At 41.6% G+C, this 20273-nt stretch overlaps 1 protein-coding gene across 1 annotated transcript in view; it reads right to left on the bottom strand.

Moving 5' to 3' along the window:
• si:dkey-234i14.2 (heterogeneous nuclear ribonucleoprotein C) overlaps positions 1-20273 on the bottom strand; it is a 63872-nt gene that overhangs the window by 39687 nt on the left and 3912 nt on the right. Inside the window, exons 2-3 of the mRNA XM_034581229.1 lie at positions 10555-10560; positions 383-434 (exon numbers count right to left, since the gene is read on the bottom strand). Coding sequence (XP_034437120.1) covers positions 383-404 — 22 coding nt within the window. The 5' untranslated portion in view covers positions 405-434; positions 10555-10560. The remainder of the gene's footprint in view (positions 1-382; positions 435-10554; positions 10561-20273) is intronic.

Here is a 20273-nt window from a genome sequence, read left to right as displayed (position 1 = left end):
AGAGAGGGGGCTGACCTTGCCAAAGTGACAAGACAGGATGAGCTTTCATCATGTGAACCTCACAGTCAAGAAGTTGTGCACGAATTATAGGGTTTACATCATAAAGTCTTGTATTGTATTCCACAGACTGTCCACTCAGGGCTGAAACCCACAGAAAACTGCCATGAGACAAAAGTGAAAAGGAAGCTGGGGTTGAAGTCCAGAGAGGAGCAGAGGAGGCAGAATGTGAGGAGATGAAGCTTTGCAGATGTGTGGGATGAAGATGAAGGGGAAGAGCAACACAAACACACTGGAAATTATTGTCTCTCAGAAACACAGTGCTGCATGCAAACATCTGCACACACGCGCACACACACACAATGATAAACCCTGGTATACTCACATCTGGGGCTGAACAGGGTCATATCAGGGAAGCAGACCAACCAGCAGACTGGACAAGGATGTCTCCCTTTAACGTCCTCTCTGTGCAGTGTGTGTGTGTGTGTGTGTGTGTGTGTCTGTGTGTGTTCAGCCTGCTGCTCGACTGACTGACTGCCGCGATCCTACTGAGTCAGGGACAAACCAGCGACAGGAGCACTAATGGAATATACCAAGTGTGCTCCTGTGGCAGGGGTGGACGGCGGGCTGTTCCATTAGCAGGAGGTGCTGGCAGGAGGATTGGATGAGTGTGCAGCTGGTTTCCCCTCAGCAACAGGAGCCTGGCTGCAGCTCAGGGCTCACACATTCCAGCCAGGCGATGAGGAGGCTGCCAGTGCGTGTGTGTGTGTCTCTTAATGCACTTATCAAAAGAGTAGAAACCTTGAGTCACATTTCATGGACACATGCAGGCCAAACAAAATGATAAATACCCATTCAGAAGGAGGATGAGGGTGGTCATTAATTGAATATTGAATATTATTAAATAAAGGCAGTAAGGGAAGAATATATACAGTAAGAACATTAGAGCCCAACTACAACCAGTATATAAAGATGGATGACGCCTCTCCACTTCCTCTCACTGTCCGGAAATGAAGCAAAAATGTCCCGGATACGAATGCAACCATCTTGCGCATTTAGAGCCAAGGCAATCATGACGTTTTGTTTTTATAGCATCAAATAACAACTTCAAACCAAACTTAATGGAACAATTTAATAGAGGACATACATTAGTTTGATAAGAAAAAGAAAATGTCGTTATCAAACACTTATAAAATAATATATTTATATTTTACTGTTTAAACTTTATTATAAAAGGAAATCACAAATACAACCAAAATCCTCCTGTTAACATATAGTGTAAATATAAATGCACACCTTATATCAGCCGACATAAACACCAATACTCTGACTATACTATGACAATATCTGTTGATATTATCAGGCAACGGATACATCGACTGGACTCTAAAGTCAGATGCACACATACACACAAGGTGAAGAAAGAAATGTCTTTTCACCAGTGTGATTATGTAACACAGCCAACAAAGGGATTAATGGCATGTACAGAAAGTATATTTGACAAATGAATAGGTAATTACAAACAGTGATGTAATCTCTGCACTGATCCTGAACTATAGATAAGTGAGCTAAATGTAAACAAAGTTGGAGAAAAACTGAATATCAAGTAACATCATTATCATCACATGTCACCACATCATTTCCATCACTGTGATCTTGATAAAATTTGATACAGCACCAGCAAACAAGTGTGGGTGCTGTCTAATCGTTGCAGTTTTGTTGTGCAGTGTTTGAGTAGAGAATACACCTGAGGGGGTTTAATCTCTCTGGCCCCTGAGGAGAAGCTTTCATGTGGGTTTAATTAGCTTCTTTAACAACCAACACAGGGTAGGACTGGCTGCAAGCCAAAGTTTAATCTTAGTCAACTCCAAAATGATTATTACCTCTTTTTACACTACACTTAACCCAGGCACAAGTGCCTTATTAAGCTGTTAACCCTTGGGTAACTGTGATCTGAGTGGTGTGACAAGGCGCTAAATTAGCCCTGGGCCATCGGCCTGTAAGGTACAATAGTACTGAGTTAGAGAATATATAATGTGAACCTAATGTTTCTGTTTGACATATAAAGAGCTTTATTGTTTTAATGCTGATGGAAACAAGTGTAGTCAGCGGTAGTTGTTTTTGTGCATTTTTTCATATCAACTAAACTACTACATCATTCAGTCATAAGTGAAAAGTCAAGATGAACATGAAGTTGTATTGGCACAATAAAAACATGGCATAAAACATGAGTGAGATAATAATACATTATAATATTTTACATTATTTTATTATATATTGCATACAATGTAATATAATGGGTGTTCCCCTCACACACAAAGGTTGTGACTCAACGCTCCCCCTCTAGGTAAAGCTTTGGTCAGTGTTAATAAATAAAAACAGCAAAAACAACTTGATCTCTGAAATTTTAGGAAACATATAAGTGAATATTCTCAATTTACCAGTCAAAAATGTTGGAACAGCTAAAATTCTTCATAAAGATAAATGATTTAAAAAAATAAATGCTAAGGATTCCAGTGGTGTCAAAGCAGCCCACCCTTGCTACAATCTGATGATGTCCTGTCCCTTCTTGTTACAGTTCATCACCTCGTGTGCACCACTGATTGACTAGAAGAGTGAGATGTATCATGGAGCCTCAGAACGATACCCCGTGATCCAGAGAGAATTTCTTTCATGCAGCAACTGTAGGACACAGTGGAAAACCTTGAATGACAGCAGTGACAAAATCTGTAAAAGCCACTTTTGGCACGTGTGTCATTTCAGTGTATATGCACAGTATAAAAAATCAACTAAAGGATAAAGTGGAAGCCTGAATGCAGGAAAAGAAAAAATGAAGCTATATGTACCATGCGAGAGGCAAAGCCTGAGTGGAGCAGTGGACCAGTGGTTGGCACTGTCACCAGCAAGAAGGCTCCCGGTTTGATTCCCAGCTTTTCTGTGTGAAGTTTGCATGTTCTTCCCATGTCTGTGTGGGTTTTCTCCAGCTTCCTCCCACAGTCCACATTGGGATTAGGTCCAACATATCCACCGTGATGTGTTCAGGTTGTACCCCGCCTCTAGCCCAATGTCAGCTCTGATTGGTTCCAGCTCCCTCTGCGACACTCAAATGATAAGTGGTTTTGGTAATGGATGGATTGTCCTGTAGGCGTCACATGAACCACAGTTTGGACCGTGACTATTTTTCATAAACCTGCCCTGTCTTATTCCTGGAGGTTTTGTGACACAAACAGTGAACCAGGAACAGTTCTCTACATAACGTATGTGTGGGAAAACACCAAACTTACTAAACACACTCACCATATATAACCTTCCCGACTGTAGATGTAAGGTTTCAGTTGTTAATGGCTCTGAGTTCATGCTGTACTTGCAGATAAGTGCATTTGGGTTCTGTCGGAGGAGTTCAAACAGCTGAGAGGTGAGGGGGTTGGGATGGTGGTAGAGGGACAGTAGGGAGGGAAGGAGGTAGTGGAGCAGAACTCGGCTTGATGCGGCCCAGTGGACTGACTCACCAAAACAGAGAGGGCTGAGGGGGAGGGTGGAAGCATAAAGAGAGAGGAAATTAGCCTGCAGTCTCAGAAAATGGCTGTGATGAGTTTAAAAGTACAGGGAATAATGAGGAATATGAAAAAAGAAAAACTCTTGGGTGCAGGAGAAAAACCTTGACCTTATATGTTATATAAAGCAGGCTCTGACCTTATCAGCATGCATGCAAATAGATGAAACCCCATTCAGGTTGAAGGTGCTACAAAAATGAGGAATATATTTGTGTCATCCCTTATTTCACTAAAGTCATTGGTAAACGTAGCTACTTGTTGAAGTTGGCTCTAATTGTTTTTTCCAAGTAAATGGGATATAAAGCCGTTTATTGTAATATACTCGGCTGTAAAGCTGCAGAAAAAGGTTTGTTTTAGCCAACGTCCTCAAGCTGTGATTAGCCAACTGACAAATTGACCACATTTCAAAGCCCACATGGGCTCAGGGCTGTTTTACTGTTGATGAACCCTCACGGGGAGGCAGCCAGTCGAGCTGAGGTTCAGCAGTCAGCTCCTAATGACTAAAAACAAAAAAAGATTTTTTGGCACATGGGCCCTCCAAAAATGTTTTTTTTCTGTATAGAAACATCAACTCAGAAAAACAGGACCTTGAGAAATCAGTGCTAGACTCTTAACCCATATGTCTTTTTTCTTATTTATAGTGAAACCACTAACTACTGCTGCAGTAATTTAAAGTCAAGTCATGACTGAATTCTCATAAATACCATTAGCTCTTTAATATTGATTTTCAAGTTTCCAATGTGGTAAAAGTACTACTAAAACGAACAAGTTGAAAATTAGAGCACGAGGACCAAACAACAAAGAGCTGATACAATTTAATAGGGGTCACGCTGGTATCAGAACTCAATTAAATTAGAACTTGGAAATTAAAAAGAAAGTTCTTGTTGCTTTTTGTTTTGCTTCAGTTTTTTAATCTATATATAGACAGTTTTTTTTATTAGTTTCTTCTGCTCCCTGGAAAATATGGCATCAGAAATGTTCAGCTGCATCAGTACAGAACACAAACCAATGTCTTTGCAGTGTTGAGATGCACTACAGAAGTTGCCTCTAAAATTCAGTTATATACAGCACATACACTACCGTTCAAAAGTTTGGGGTCACTTAGAAATTTCCTTCTTTTTCAAAGAAAAGCACTGTTTTTTTCAATGAAGATAACATTAAATTAATCAGAAATACACTCTATACATTGTTAATGTGGTAAATGACTATTCTAGGTGGAAACGTCTGGTTTTTAATGAAATATCTACATAGGTGTATAGAGGCCCATTTCCAGCAACTATCACTCCAGTGTTCTAATGGTACATTGTGTTTGCTAATCGCCTTAGAAGACTAATGGATGATTAGAAAACCCTTGAAAACCCTTGTGCAATTATGTTAGCACAGCTGAAAACTGTTTTGCTGGTGAGAGAAGCTATAAAACTGGCCTTCCTTTGAGCTAGTTGAGTATCTGGAGCATCACATTTGTGGGTTCGATTATACTCTCAAAATGGCCAGAAAAAGAGAACTTTCATGTGAAACTCGCCAGTCTATTCTTGTTCTTAGAAATGAAGCCTATTCCATGCGAGAAATTGCGAAGAAGCTGAAAATTTCCTACAACGGTGTGTACTACTCCCTTCAGAGAACAGCACAAACAGGCTCTAACCAGAGTAGAAAGAGAAGTGGGAGGCCCCGGTGCACAACTCAGCAAGAAGACAAGTATATTAGAGTCTCTAGTTTGAGAAATAGACGCCTCACAGGTCCTCAACTGGCAGCTTCTTTAAATGGTACCCGCAAAACGCCAGTGTCAACGTCTACAGTGAAGAGGCGACTCCGGGATGCTGGCCTTCTAGGCAGAGTGGCAAAGAAAAAGCCATATCTGAGACTGGCCAATAAAAAGAAAAGATTGATATGGGCAAAAGAACACAGACATTGGACAGAGGAAGATTGGAAAAAAGTGTTATGGACAGACGAATCAAAGTTTGAGGTGTTTGGATCACACAGAAGAACATTTGTGAGACGCAGAACAGGTGAAAAGATGCTGGAAGAGTGCCTGACGCCATCTGTCAAGCATGGTGGAGGTAATGTGATGGTCTGGGGCTGCTTTGGTGCTGGTAAAGTGGGAGATTTGTACAAGGTAAAAGGGATTTTAAATAAGGAAGGCTATCACTTTGCAACGCCATGCCATACCCTGTGGACAGCGCTTGATTGGAGCCAATTTCCTCCTACAACAGGACAATGACCCAAAGCACACCTCCAAATTATGCAAGAACTATTTAGGGAAGAAGCAGGCAGCTGGTATGCTGTCTGTAATGGAGTGGCCAGCGCAGTCACCAGATCTCAACCCCATTGAGCTGTTGTGGGAGCAGCTTGACCGTATGGTACGCAAGAAGTGCCCATCAAGCCAATCCAACTTGTGGGAGGTGCTTCAGGAAGCGTGGGGTGAAATTTCTACAGATTACCTCAACAAATTAACAGCTAGAATGCCAAAGGTCTGCAATGCTGTAATTGCTGCAAATGGAGCATTATTTGACAAAAGCAAAGTTTGAAGAACAAAATTAATATTTCAAATAAAAATCATTATTTCTAACCTTGTCAATGTCTTGACTATATTTTCTATACATTTTGCAACTCATTTGATAAATAAAAGTGTGAGTTTTCATGGAAAACACAAAATTGTCTGGGTGACCCCAAACTTTTGAACGGTAGTATATAGATAACACAAAAGCACAGGAAACCAAACGGAACTGTGGACATTAGCACGGGCCTGCTTTTAAAATAGAAATCAACTTTCACTTTGAGACATTCATCAGTTCCGGCTGTTCTGTTTCTGTATATTTCCGTTACTTTTGCCAAAGGGTTCATGTTTTCTTCTATGTTTATTGGTTTGCTTGCCCCTCTGTTTGTTGGTAGCTACTGTACTGCTACCATGAAACTAGGATGTTGTATGGGCCAGAAAGAGAACCCATTAAATTTTGGTGTGGATTCTGGATCGCCACTGTCTCAGAGAACAATTCATGGATCCGGATGAAGGAAATCTGTCATGTTTAGGGGACTGATATTTAAGAATGTTTGAAATTTGGTCCAGATATATATCCAGATCTAGTGAATATAACGTTGGATTCATTTTAAATGTGGATTCATTAAGGGACTGTTGGGCCTGAGGTACATGCACTCTACTGAGTTGCCTTTATAATCCAGACCAAATATACATTTCCTATACTTTATTCTACGTATAGTGGACATACACTGTATAAAATGTATGGTATTAGCTGACTAAACACAAAACAACATGTATGTGCAATAGATGTGTTTCAGCTGTGACTCTGTTTACTTGGGCTGCCAACTGATTTACACAGCAGTTATATTTTGAAGGCACCGTATAGTAACACCAACTGCATTATTTTTTCAATCACTATACACAGGAATTTTTAATGACGTGTCTGGAAAGTCACAGAAAAAAAAAACGATTCATGAATCTGCAAAATATTAAAGAAAGACATTGTCTCCCTGTTTTCACAAAGCTCATTGATAATCATGGAGAGACTGTGTAGCTGCATGAGCCACAGAGGAAACGATCAGGGGTGGTGTCTTGTTTTGACTCAGCTCTGTGACTTTATAAGACGACCTATAGAGCCAGCACGTCCCGAACACACACACCCTCCTCTCCTGCTTAGTGCTCCTGCTCCAGACAGACAGAGCACAGAATCAACACCCAATGAAAATCAGTGTTCAGCGAGGTATTACTGTATCTTGACATGATAATCTTCTTTTTAAATGCACCACTGCACTCTTTCCCTCCACCATGGAGCACTGCAGACAGCTCATATATTATCATTGAGTGCCTTTCCTCATTCTTTCTCTGTGTCACTTCTCATGAGCCCCGAACACACACACACACACACACACACACACACACACACACACACACACACACACACACACACACACACACACACACACACACACACACACACACACACACACACACACACACACACGCTTGTGTCTCCATGACTTCAGAGGACATTACATTGACTTACATTGATTTCCTGGAGACTTCAGCCCTAGTCACATATACGCAAATGTATCAGTGGCAAACCTTCGCCTCCCGGTTCCTTTCCAATCTGAGCGAGCGAGAAGGCCAAAAAAACCTTCACCTCCTGTGACTTGGCAAATTGCAGTGTGGCTTCACATGGAGTTCAACATTGATGAAATTTGACCTGTGATATTCGCTTCGCATTTGTGCATGTGTGCCCAGACCCTTACTCTAACCTTTACCTTAGCTTAAAGCCAACCTTAACCTCACCTTAAACATGTGTTCACCTTAAAATCCAATAATTTACGGTATGGGGACTTTTCGGCCCCAAGACGACAAGTCCACATAATGTGATTGTGTAAACAGATTTAGGTCCCCACAACATAAGTAATACTTGAAACACCCCCCCCCACACACACATCTTCACACACACAGTCCTCCCCCACCACTCTCTAACTGAAGTGTCTCAGTGTGAAAACCTCATTATGTTCTGCCACTGGACCTGCAAACTCAACTGGACAGAGAGAGTCTGGGTCGGAGCCTGTGTGTGTGTGTGTGTGTGTGTGTGTGTGTGTGTGTCTGTGTTGTGTTTTTGTGCAAATGTGGATGCTCATGCCCTCATGTTTGTTTGTTTGCATGCAGGTAAAGGTATACGTGATCAGTGGTGAATACGTAAGGCAGTGCTTCATCAGTGTGACAGTCCCCAGGTGGAGATATTTCCCCCCTGTTTTGAGTTCTGGGTAACTATGGCAGAATTAATTCATGAACCGGCCGGGCTGATGATAAGAGGCCTGCGGGCCAGCTACACATTTCACAAGGCATTAACTGGCACCTCATTCACTCAGATTCCCCTGCCGGCCTTCAGCTCTTGAACACTCTCTTGTTTAATAAAAACATTCTTTCGGAGCAGCCTCTTTTTTCACCGTGCATCGGTATGGGGATGTATTGTTTGCATTTGTAAAGATGTGAAAGTTTCGAAAATTGGATAAGATGGAGAAGAATCAATGTGGAACTGAGCACTGGCGCCTCTCAGCAAGAAGGTTGTCGGTTCGAATCCCGGTTCTTTCTTTCTGTGTGGAGTTTGCATGTTCGGTCCCTCCACCCCTGAGCAATGGAGGCTCCACCCACCTGGTGATCCTTCCCAGCCCAAAAATCCCATGATTCATTGCGCCTCTGTGACAAACTGTTTTTCAAAGAGCTAATGGCGGCGGCAAGTGATGCGAAAACATATATTTTGAAACCTAAGTACTCAACCAAAGAGCTATTGTTTCAGCGTTTTTTAATCAACTGAAGAACATTTTAGTCAATAGCTCTGTTGCTAGGCTACGGCTGCGCAATAGGATGAGCAGACCATCTCATTTCGGTTCGGGATGAAGACCAGGTCCTCCAAAGGATGCGGCCCCTGAATTGAGACACAGCCTCTGCGTGTCAGCCCAGCTACATGCTGATGACCTGCCCAGTGTGTACCCCGTCTCTTGCCCACTGTAAACTGGGATTGGCTCCTGCTCCCCCCATGACGATGGATGGATGGAGAAGAATCTGCAACCTCAGAGTCACATCGTTTTGCTGTTGTCACTGGAGAACGGAGGTGAGTGTAGTGTGGTGTAAAACATTTTGGTAAAATTTGGTTTAATGTTGACCATTTGAATGTGAGATAACAGTGGCCTCTGTCCAGTTTGATCTCCGTTTTGGATGAAGGTCTCTCTCCCTGGAGCGCCGCTCAGACACAGAACACACATACACTGTTTCCAACCGTGTGAGGTATTGAACAAAGATAACTGGCTCAACTAGGAGCAGCAGTGCAGGTTCTTCTGAGGATAATCCAACTTAAATTGGCCCGTCTCTGATGAGTTATTAGAAGGACGATTCAATTATGCTCAGAAATAGTGAGAGTGTGAAACTCAGTTAACTCCGCTTTAGTGCCTTTCCCCTGTTCTCCTGCCGCGAGACAGACGGAACGTGTGTGGCTGAAATGAGCAGCATTCTCTAACAGGCCCATTCATCATCCCCCACCGCCCTATCTTCCGTTGTCAGGGATAAGCTTGTTCACTGAGGCTGCCCAACTGTGATGAAAACAAAAATAAAAAACACCTCTTAACTAACCGGACGTTTCAGCGTCAGCCAGTGAGCCTGACAGAAAACAGAGCAGAGGGAAACATATGAAAACACTCAGGAACAAAACACTACAGAAGGAACATGAAAGTGCTTAGAAACATCAGATGACATGTTCATAAAATTCTGACTGATCATTATCTCTCTATAACCTGCAGAAATAGTTTTCTGCAGCAGCAGCTGTTCAACAAGCTACACACACAGAATAATGATGAAATCCCTTAATACCTGAAGAATATACGTGTGACTGATTTATATTTTATACACTGTGTCAACCCCTGATGGAGCTGAAAAGTCTTTCAAATACAGTATATTATAATACAAATGTATAACACACAAGTAAATTATTTTGAAAGGGTTCAGGCCTGAAAATATCAGCACTGTGGATACATTTCAGGAAAATATAGTATTTTAGTATTCAAGCAAATATTATCAAAGATTATGAAGCATATTCAATTTGATTCAGAACCAAGTAAGACACACAAGTTGTGTAGGCTTTAGAAATCTCAGAGTCCTCTTTATTAATGACAAGTTAAATTCTCAAGCAGCTTGTAGTCGTACTTGGCTTTGACCAGCAAACTTTAAAATAAATGCAACTGTGTTGTAATTGTTACTGAGGTGGCTGGCTATTTAGACATTCAGCAAATATGGAGTATCATTATCATTCATTTTGTGTTATGTCTCCGGCTGCCTGACTAATCTGTTTTATCTCTTTTAGCTCTCCACCAACTTCTAGTTTATAGCGTTTTAGAGCTTTCACTGCTGAAAACATTTGCCTTAAGAATGTCAGGAGCAACTGACGTGGACATTTGCATTTTCACATACAGCCATAGAAAACTTCAGGCTGTTCAGTGTTAGTCTGTGAAACCTGCTTTAGAGAAGCTTGAGAGTGTAACACAGTATGAAATCTGGACGGGGATATTTTTGCAGAGAGTCAAGGCCACACTAAAGTGTCTTTTAACTGGTTCCACTGAGAGTAAGGTTGTTGTCAAAAGAGAAATGGGAACAGCCGCTGGCATGGAAAGTAGTTTTCCCACTTATAATTTGCATTTGCAAAATAACATCACGATAATCACAATGTTACAACCCTGAATTATTTAACAGAATTTTGTGATTAAACTTTTCCCAGGGGTAAGAAATGTTTCATCTTGATAAAATCGTTATCTCTCTGTGTTGATGCAGTACTAAGAAAACTGTTTGTTATAGCTGCAGGATTCATTCAAAGTGTATCATCTTAAAGTGAATTGATCCACAGTTAAAAACTAAATTTATCCAACAATATTCTACAATGCAGATTCACAACTATTATATCAATGACTCAAAGCAACAACAAAACACACAAAGAGATCCAAATATACAAGAATCCTCTTCTATTCCACTCGTAGGAAACCAAAGGAATCATATAACTAGTCCACACAGGGTGTGATCAATGCATGATTAAAGTTTCACACTGGGATTTGCAGAAAGTCCAAATGTCAAATGTCTCTTGTTAAAAATGAAGCAGCCATAGATTTTCCATATAAAGCATAGTAGTCGACTTCATTTATATTGCAATTTCTATACAGAAGCTACAAAAAGAGTAGAAGGAAAGTAAAGGATGGAAAGATAAAGAAACATGGACACAACCTAAAAATATCTATCAACAGAAAAGAGTTGTTTTAGAAACAACAATTTATCAAGTGAATTATAGGGTGCATTAAAAACGTTATGGTGTTTTTCTTATCTTAGGGAGGTTCTGTATGTCTGGGTGCTGTGTTGTAATGGAGAGGACATTACTCTGAACTCCTGAAGTCCCTTACTGCTGACTGTTATTAGAACTGATTTCAAGATATCCCCAAATGTTTTTGGACGACTAAAGCTGAGCCGTCACCTGCAAAAATCTAGGTTTTGAAATAATCTAAATAAAAGAGATCAGGGCCAAAAAGGTGTAATTTACGATCCAACTAATCTTAAAAGCTAATGCAATTAATTAACTTCTAGTCAGTCAAATTGGCCAGAAGTGTGGCATTAGGTGCTGTTGAGGAATTTCTGACCATGCTCACTCATCACATGTGACATTACATCTGAACACCATTAGGAGAACAGTGCCTGTCTAATTCCACACATACTCCTGTCTCTCCCAATACCCAAGGTCAGGTTTTAGATAAAGGGCCAACTAGCAGTACATTGTAGTGTCTACGCTCATGGACTGTCGTATCTAATTCAGATGCCCCAGACAGAGAGGCACCAAACTCCAACTCTTTTGCGTATTTCACCAGTGGCAAGACGTAAGGACACAATGTGATTTAGGAATGCATACTTAAGGCTTAACTATCCAATAGGTTTGTGAACACTTACATGTAACATAGAGAGTGACAGCAATTCTAGCCATTCATGGATGTGCTGTTACAATGGGTGGTGCAAGTGCAGGGAGATATATGGGGATGCTGTGTGAGACATCTTCAGACTTGGGGGTGACAATTGCTCATGTTACTCTGTTAGTGTTGTTATATTGTTTCACCTTCTGGTCTCCTTGATGCATCAAACATTAAAACCTTCTGCATAAGACATCAGCTGCTGCCTGAGCTCTCCTTTCACCAGCTTCCAGAAAACTTCCAAAACTGCTATTGTCTTGTGACCATGTCTGAAGAGAGATAGAGGACACATCCAGGCTACGTTTTCGTTTAGGTAACATATCACTGATACTACCTTTACACCTGCCACCCACACTACTCTGGATTTTACGAGAGCATTAAACTGAGATGTCTGGGAACAATGACACGGATTGGTTCCTATTAGTCTCAATTGGACAACCAGCAGTGAAGGCAAAATATTGTAAACACTCATTGTTGCTGCCCTGATGTAGGAAAACAGATGCGTCCATTTCAGAAAATGTTAACATACTTACATGCATCCATTACGTTGCCATGGTTTTTAATTAATACATCCACTAGAAGGCGCACAGAGGCGAGAGTTTCTGACAATAACTCGCTCCTGGTGGAGGAGGCTGTGATAATGTACGATGCAAAAGCGACATAAATGCCTTTAGTTGTTTGTTGACTCGCAAAGTTTCTCCTCAGAAAAGATACGCCATTGCTGAAATTTCCACCTGGTGTCCGACGGTCGTCTCACTTTAACTACTGGCCAAAATGACCAGTAGACCAGTGTGTGTGTGTGTGTGTGTTTGGCTTGTTAAAAGGACAAAGTCCGTGTCAGTGTCGGCTGTGTCAGGTCAGAAAAGCAGAATTTCTTTTTTTTATATTTGGCATTATAGCTGTAAGCGTTCTGCTTTCTGTCAACCTCCTAACAGCCTCCATGACAATACTGACTGATTATTTAACCACTCATCCACCGACCAACAGCTCTGTCTCACACACACACAGAAAATCATTGCAGCAGATTGTTCTCACCCGACACATCAGTCCTCTTCATCCTTCGCTCCGCTCCTTCTCCATTCAGCAAATGACACACTTCCACCACCAGCTCCGCCAGGCTGCATCGCTCTTTGAAGTTAATGAGTCAAAACTATCAGTTGATACGCTTTTAATTAGGAAATGGGTGGAATGATTTTTAATTTGGACATTTTTAATTGAAGCTGTCATTTTCAATTAAGATATGACATCCATGAGATGCTCCCTCCTCTCTCAACTCTTCATTTATTCATTTATCTGCAGCCTCCTCAAGATGTTCCATTCGTTCGCCTCCTGATCTCTTATCTCCTGCTCTCTTGCTGGTATAGGACCCTTTTCATCAGTGGATGGGGACAAAGATTCCTCTGTTGTCAAGCACTACTGCTTCCTCTCCAGATTCTTTCATTTTATCCCTCATTATACTGATATTTTTTCACGTGTTCTTTCCGTTGGTTCATTTCTCAGTCTGCTCATGCACCTCTCTTCTCCCTCCACATTACATCTTATTCTGCTTCTTCCGTCCCTTTCTGTCTCCTCTTAGATAAATGGTTCAATTAAAAAACTTAAATTGAGTTGATTTTATTTGACCACAAAATACTTTAGAAAATGTGTTTGGCATGCAAACAAGACATATAGGCAGCACAATACAAAATGCTACAATGCATCACATCTCATTAATGTGTTGCATGGTTTACGGAACAGAAAATGCAGACTCCAGGCAAAAAGGAAGGTTGCTACATGAAGAATATTCAATAAATAAACAGGCTTACGGTCTCTGGAAGGCAGGTTGGCAGGTTACAGGCAGTAAATTCCAAAAAACCTGAATGAGGAAATAAGTAAAGGGCTGGAGGAATCACCAGGGAGTTGAACAGAAGAATGAGGATGAAGAGGAAAGATGAACAGAACTGAACAGAGGCACGATACAAGGAAATGTTACTGGGGAGACAAACAAACAAAATGACAAAGAGCAACTTTGAACACAAACTATATACACAAGAAGGCAGGGATAAATGGGCACAGGTGAAACAAAGAGTGGAGCAGACAAAGACAGGAAGTGAAGCAAATAGGTGAAAAAATACAAAGTAAAACAGGAAATAATAAGTTCAAACCATGGATGGACTCTTCATAAAGATGGATGACTTGCGTGCTCCCCAAAAGTGAAGGCAAAGCACCTTGATCGCCCCCTGGTGGCTGGCTGCAGTGTATGTCATAAACTCTGCCTCCTCTATGTTAGTGGATGGGACATAGACCAAATTAAAAAGTCAAAGTACTTGTCAAATACATTTTTCTCAAAGATGGTTTCTGTCATTTTAGGTAGTCCCTATCAAACAGATGATTGGGCTAATTTTTCTAATAAGTGTGGTTTTAATTTGTTACCTGGTGCAAAATAACGTCATGATTGAAAGCTCATACTGACTCACAATTAGTCAAGTGGGTGTTTTGTTGGGACTTTACTACAGCGGCTCAGACCCCCAATCGCTACTACACAGACATTGGCTCCAAATGCGCAAGACGACAGCATTGGAATCCAAGATGTTTTGGTGTAATTTCTGAATAGTGGGAGGAAGAGGAGGTGCACCGTCAGTCTTTATATAAAGTCCATGGCCCAAACTAAGAGTCCAAAAAATAAGCCTTTCAAGTACAGATCATTAGAGAATGATGAAGAATCCAACTAGGTAAATAGATTAAAAGTAGATTTCATCTTAAATTCAACTGTATAAACTGTCTGCAGTCTTTTCTTCTCAAGTCGATATCCCTAACTTTAGGTAAAAAGGCTTTTCTAAAATCAGTACATTTTGAACCCAGGGTTGTTGCATCCTCTCCCAGAGGCAATTTAAAGGGAAACTCTAGGTGAGAGTTTTCTCTGACAGCAAAGACCAGTCTTGTAGATTGAGGAGAGGGAATAACCACTGATTTTGGATGCAGTTCCTTTCACAGATATTAACTTTTCCCGGAAAATAATTGAACCTTTGCCACATCTAATGTTCAAAGGTGCTTCACAACTCTTGTAAATACAAATTGTACCACTGGGACAAAAAATATATTGGTGAGGTATCTTTGTGATGTGTGAACATTGCTTTCCATTGACAGCAGATTGTAGTAACACAGAGCTCACCAGAACGAGGCTGCTGTTGGTGATCAGGGGCAGAACTGTTGATCTTTCTTGCCAAATGCATGCATGATAAATAAAAAGCATATTCAAGACGGCTGGATTTCAAATCAAAGTGTCAGCTGGTTTTATGATGGTTGAAATGTGTCAGTGGATTCTGGTTGTAAATGTCTTATTCATTTTATATTTGTTTGCTTTAGTTCAATATTAAAAGACATGTCTTGTAGCTGGTCTTTTATAAAGACACCAGTTATTTAGTAGTGATATATTAGCTGTTTAAAGGAGTGGTTTTATCATTGTACAACTATTTAACATTGTTGCATGGTTGATTTGTAGTAAAATAGTGAATGCAGGTCACTGACTTGCTGCTTATTCTGTCTGAAATCTTCATGAAAGGACCTTTTCCTTCAGCTGTGTGATACTCTATGGCTTTGGATCGGATATAAGATGAAGTGGATGTCATACAGCATTTCTCCCTTCCAATTGCATCTGAGCTGAACAGAGCAGGTCCTATACCTCCTGTGAGATGAAGTTCAGGAAATTATATGAGAGCTATATCCTGCTTCAGCAGAGTGGAGGGGCACAGCTTCGAGAAGTCTAAGAACCAAGCATAAGGAGAAAATCAGAGGAGGGGATAATGGCGCTAGCAAGCGACAAGACCAAGACAATCTGTTGCTTTCACTTTTAAATACAAGTGCCGGCTTCAGCTCACTTGAACATTTAACAATACACATGTTAAAAAATCAAGGGACATTAAAACTTTCGCGACAAGTCCAACTGAGGCTCTGTTGCTAGGCGACAGCGATAAGGGTGGGAAAGACTGGTGACGCAAACCACAGACATCCCCCGGAGTCATAACCGTTGTTTTGGTCTCCACGGTCTACGACGTAGACCGTGTAGACTATACGTAGTCTGCGTCCTCTGAAGGAGGCGTCCCCTGGATTGGGACACAGCTTCTGACTGCGAGACACTGACTTGCTGTAACCATCATCATGGAAGGTACCAGCATCCATTCTGATGTCTGAGCTCCTTGTTGCTGCTCAACTGATTATGGCTCCTACACATTATCTTAGCATGACACTTCTCTCCTCTCCTCCTTTCTCCTCTTCTTGCCTCTCCTCCGCTCTCCTCTCCTACTCCATACCTGGAGGAGTGGGTGGCTGCAGCTCTTCGCGGTCCATTTCCTGGTGAGGAGGCTCTTGAGTGCAGCCCGAGCCATTCTTTGCCCGCACAATGCTGCGTTCTCATTAACTCTTATCAAAGTTCATCTTGCATCCAAATGCTGTGGGCCGCTCAATACTGACTGCACTGAAAAGAGAAAATGAAAAAGACAAAGCCAGCAGCGGAGACAGAGGGAGAGAGGGGGAGGGAGAGAGAGAAAGGACGGAGAAATAATGGTGATTGAAGAGGGACAGAATAATGACTGCAGTCTGACTAGTCTGAATATTGGTTTGATGTAAAATTTAACAGTTTATATATGAAACTCTGATAAGTTTGTTTTAATGTTTTTCTTTCTGATACAAACCAATACTTTGTCTTTGTCTATTTGAATTTGTTACAGCTGTAAAAGAATAAATGGCTCGGGCAAATAATTGAATGGAATTCATCATCTTAATTCAATCTTACCCAAACAATAGAGACTCTTTGAATGCCCTTGTGTTATTTGCTTTCAGTCTGCCATCGATAGAGAAATGCCAGTGGCAGCGCTCACAAACCATTACAAGGAGCATGGCAGAGATGAAAACACCGGCCCGGTTCTAGTAAATAGAGGAGACGAGCAGATGGAGACATGAAGCGAGTACTTAACGCAACCCTTACGTGATTTGTTCGCGTGATTACAAATCACCCGGTAATTCTGTCCTCAAGCATCATCCACCTCTCTTCATAAACACACACGGTTACTGTCGTCCTCCTGTCATCAGATCCCACAGTGCAGCTGCATTTCCCGTTCGAGATGTAAAGGGAGATAATTAGAGGCTGATTGCAGCTTTCAGTGATGATCACAAGATGCTTAAACACATAAGAGCTCTATTTACAGTAAGAAAGAAATAATCCTGTCTGATGAGAGTTTTCATCTAAACCAGTGTCTTGTCTGATGGACAGATACGTCTGTTGCTACCTGTGAACACATCTGTTAACCAACAGGGCGTCAGATATTCGTACCGTCCTTTAAAGCTGTTTTACATGAGACATGAACTCCAGAAGTTTCAAGAGTTTGTCTTTCACATGTGAAGAACGCAGCAGGGAGAGTCTAGTTCAGACAAGGTCACAACAACAGGAACATTCAGCCGCCTGGGTAGAGTATGAAGGACGTGACGTATAAATTCCGATGCGGAAATCACATATATTTGTTTACAGCACAGTCTTCCAAAGTTGGCGTTCTCGTTGTCATTTTCTACATGCATGGCACCTCTTATTCATCCTGAGATATGTCTTCCAGTTTTGTGTCGATCGCTCGCTCTAAACTTCGTCAACACTCTCACTTGGCTCATTCGGATGTCAGGAGGCCATACTGTTTCTACAACTGGATGATTTCATTCATGTTACAAGCTCACAAGTCATACTGTCTAACTATGGACCCAGTATTTGGTGCAATACAAATGGATGAAAGGATAGGGTTGATGTTATTCAGTATTTTTTTTCTGTCAATGAAACCCAAGCAAAGACCAAAACCAACATTGTTAGACTGCTTTGCCAATACTTTCAATAGATTGATGTTTGTTGAGATGTTGATCTGAATAAATGGGTTTTATTTTTGAAAAGAATGATTTTTTTTGCAAACATTTGTTGAACTTTTAGTTTGGTGCCTTAGTGGGTGTTTGAGCCTGCATGGTATTCTATCAATAAATATAAATAAACTACAGGGAATAAAATAAGTTCATCTACATATGATCAGAGGAAAAGACTGTCTCAACGTGTTGTTATTACATTTGAGCTTTTTCCTGTTCAGTTGATGTTGACAGAGCTCACACAGTTCAATGTGGTAAAAACACATAAAACACATAAATACAAAAGATTAAAATTACATCATCGTAGCTTCACACGTTTGCATAACATAAAAAACAGCAATGAAACAAGACAACTGGAGAACAACTGGAGAAGTAAATGCATTGCCCAAAAATCTAATATTGCTAAACTAAAGTGACTGCAAGTGTTGAACACTAGCAAGACATCAAGGTAGAGCTAGAAACGGAAATAATAGATGTGTATATTCATTTGAAATGTATGTTAACAGCATCATAGAACGTTTTCCCATTTTAAAAAAAATAAGGGAGCTTCGAGATGGAGAAAACGTATATGAAGTAGCGGTGGAGACAAACATGTCTGGGAGGGAAGGTGGCTTCAAAATGAATGAGGCATTCAAAAAGAGGCTTTTTTTCTTCTTTTCTTTTTGGAGAATCTCTGAGTAATCGTCAGTTCTGCGGCGGGTGATTATTATTGCTTAAAAACAAACTTTATCTGGCCCAGTGGACTTCTTCCCAGCTCACGGCTCTCAGGGCCCCACAGCTCCCATCCACTTCACTCGCAGCACAGCAGTGTGAACACTTTCTAAACCCTTCACCCTCCATCCTGACTCTGCCTCAGCTGCCAGATAAACACCCAGAGGAGACTGTTTGATACCATAAACAGCACCACAAAGAGTTTCACCGTGATGGATGCTGTTGGAGAGTGTCGGCACTTTGCTCTGGAGCTCTGTCCCACTATTATTCCCCAACTATAATATTAAGGCGTTTTCGAATCAGCTAGTGGTGTTTTAGAGTCTGTGCACATGTGCATGGTGCTGAATATAGCTCTTGAGTCATTTAGCACAAACCTCTTTTTGATACTTACATTTTTTTCATTTCTCAACACAATATTTTTACATTGTTTTATAATGTGTGTTTGTGTGTGTGTGTGTGTGTGTGTGTGTGTGTGTGTGTGTGTGAGTGTGCGTGTGCGCGTGTGCGTGTGCGCGTGCGCGTGTGCGTGTGTGTGTGTGTGTGTGTGTGTGTGTGCGTGTGCGTGTGCGTGTGCGCGCGTGTGTGTGTGTGTGCGAGTGTGCGTGTGCGTGTGCGTGTGTGTGTGTGTGTGTGTGTGTGTGTGTGTGTGTGTGTGTGTGAGTGTGCGTGTGCGCGTGTGCGTGTGCGCGTGTGCGTGTGCGCGTGCGAGTGTGCGTGTGCGTGTGCGTGTGTGTGTGTGTGTGTGTGTGTTTAGAGACAGCTTTGGGTCTCTGGGATGGCACTGTTCTGCTGCTCCCACTTTAATTGGCTGCTGGCCCCTCAGCTTCGCCTGAATGGAGAGTCATTTAGGGACCTTTCACTCTCACAGAGGATTGTCGGTTACCGCTGCAGGAGAAATTGCATTCCTGTTTCCATACAATGGGCTGGTCTGAGTTGGACGGGGCAAGAGTATCACTGTCATTATCATGACAATGGGAGCTAATTCCACCGCCACTGGCATCATTCTGAAACCCTCTGCAGCACCAGCTTATCAGGGGGCACCATGAGACCAGCGGGAGGCTGCGTGAGCGCCGCGTCTGAGGTGAAGATCCACACATACAGTACACACACTCCCAACAGACACACACACAAACACAGTCAGGGCTCATACTTGGCTCAGAGAGTCCGTTGTTGGCATGAACCATCACATCAGCAAAAAGTTTATTAGGCCGCACATCCCATTAAAATAGCTTTCAGTTTGGGAAGTCTTCCTGATGTATTCTCACATCTGCTCACTCAAACATTTTACTAGGGGTCTGGCAGGAAAAAATTGCCAGAAAATGTCCAGCAGCTGACTCAGACACAGAAAGAGACAAGAAAAAGAGATGCCATAATCGAATAAGATGCTGACCTACATGTCAAGATTTGAGAGCTTTGGCGACAAAGGTCGACGCCAGTGCTTTCCAAAGCAATATTTATGTCACGTCCTGCCTTCTGCATGCACTACCCAGTGCTTTCCACTCACCTGAATGTTCTGGACATTGTCCTGTTGTTGTGAATGTGTCTGAGCAGGACAATCTCCTGCTACATTCTTCATATGTGAAAAGCAAACTCCAGAAAACATTTTCCGCAGTTAAAGTATGAAAACAGCTTTCATGACAATCTGTGTCCAAACAT

Source organism: Hippoglossus hippoglossus, chromosome 3 (assembly GCF_009819705.1).
Source record: "Hippoglossus hippoglossus isolate fHipHip1 chromosome 3, fHipHip1.pri, whole genome shotgun sequence".
NCBI lineage: Eukaryota > Metazoa > Chordata > Actinopteri > Pleuronectiformes > Pleuronectidae > Hippoglossus > Hippoglossus hippoglossus.
The sequence above is the reverse complement of the archived record's forward strand: the minus strand, read 5'-3'. Positions and strand labels throughout refer to the sequence as shown.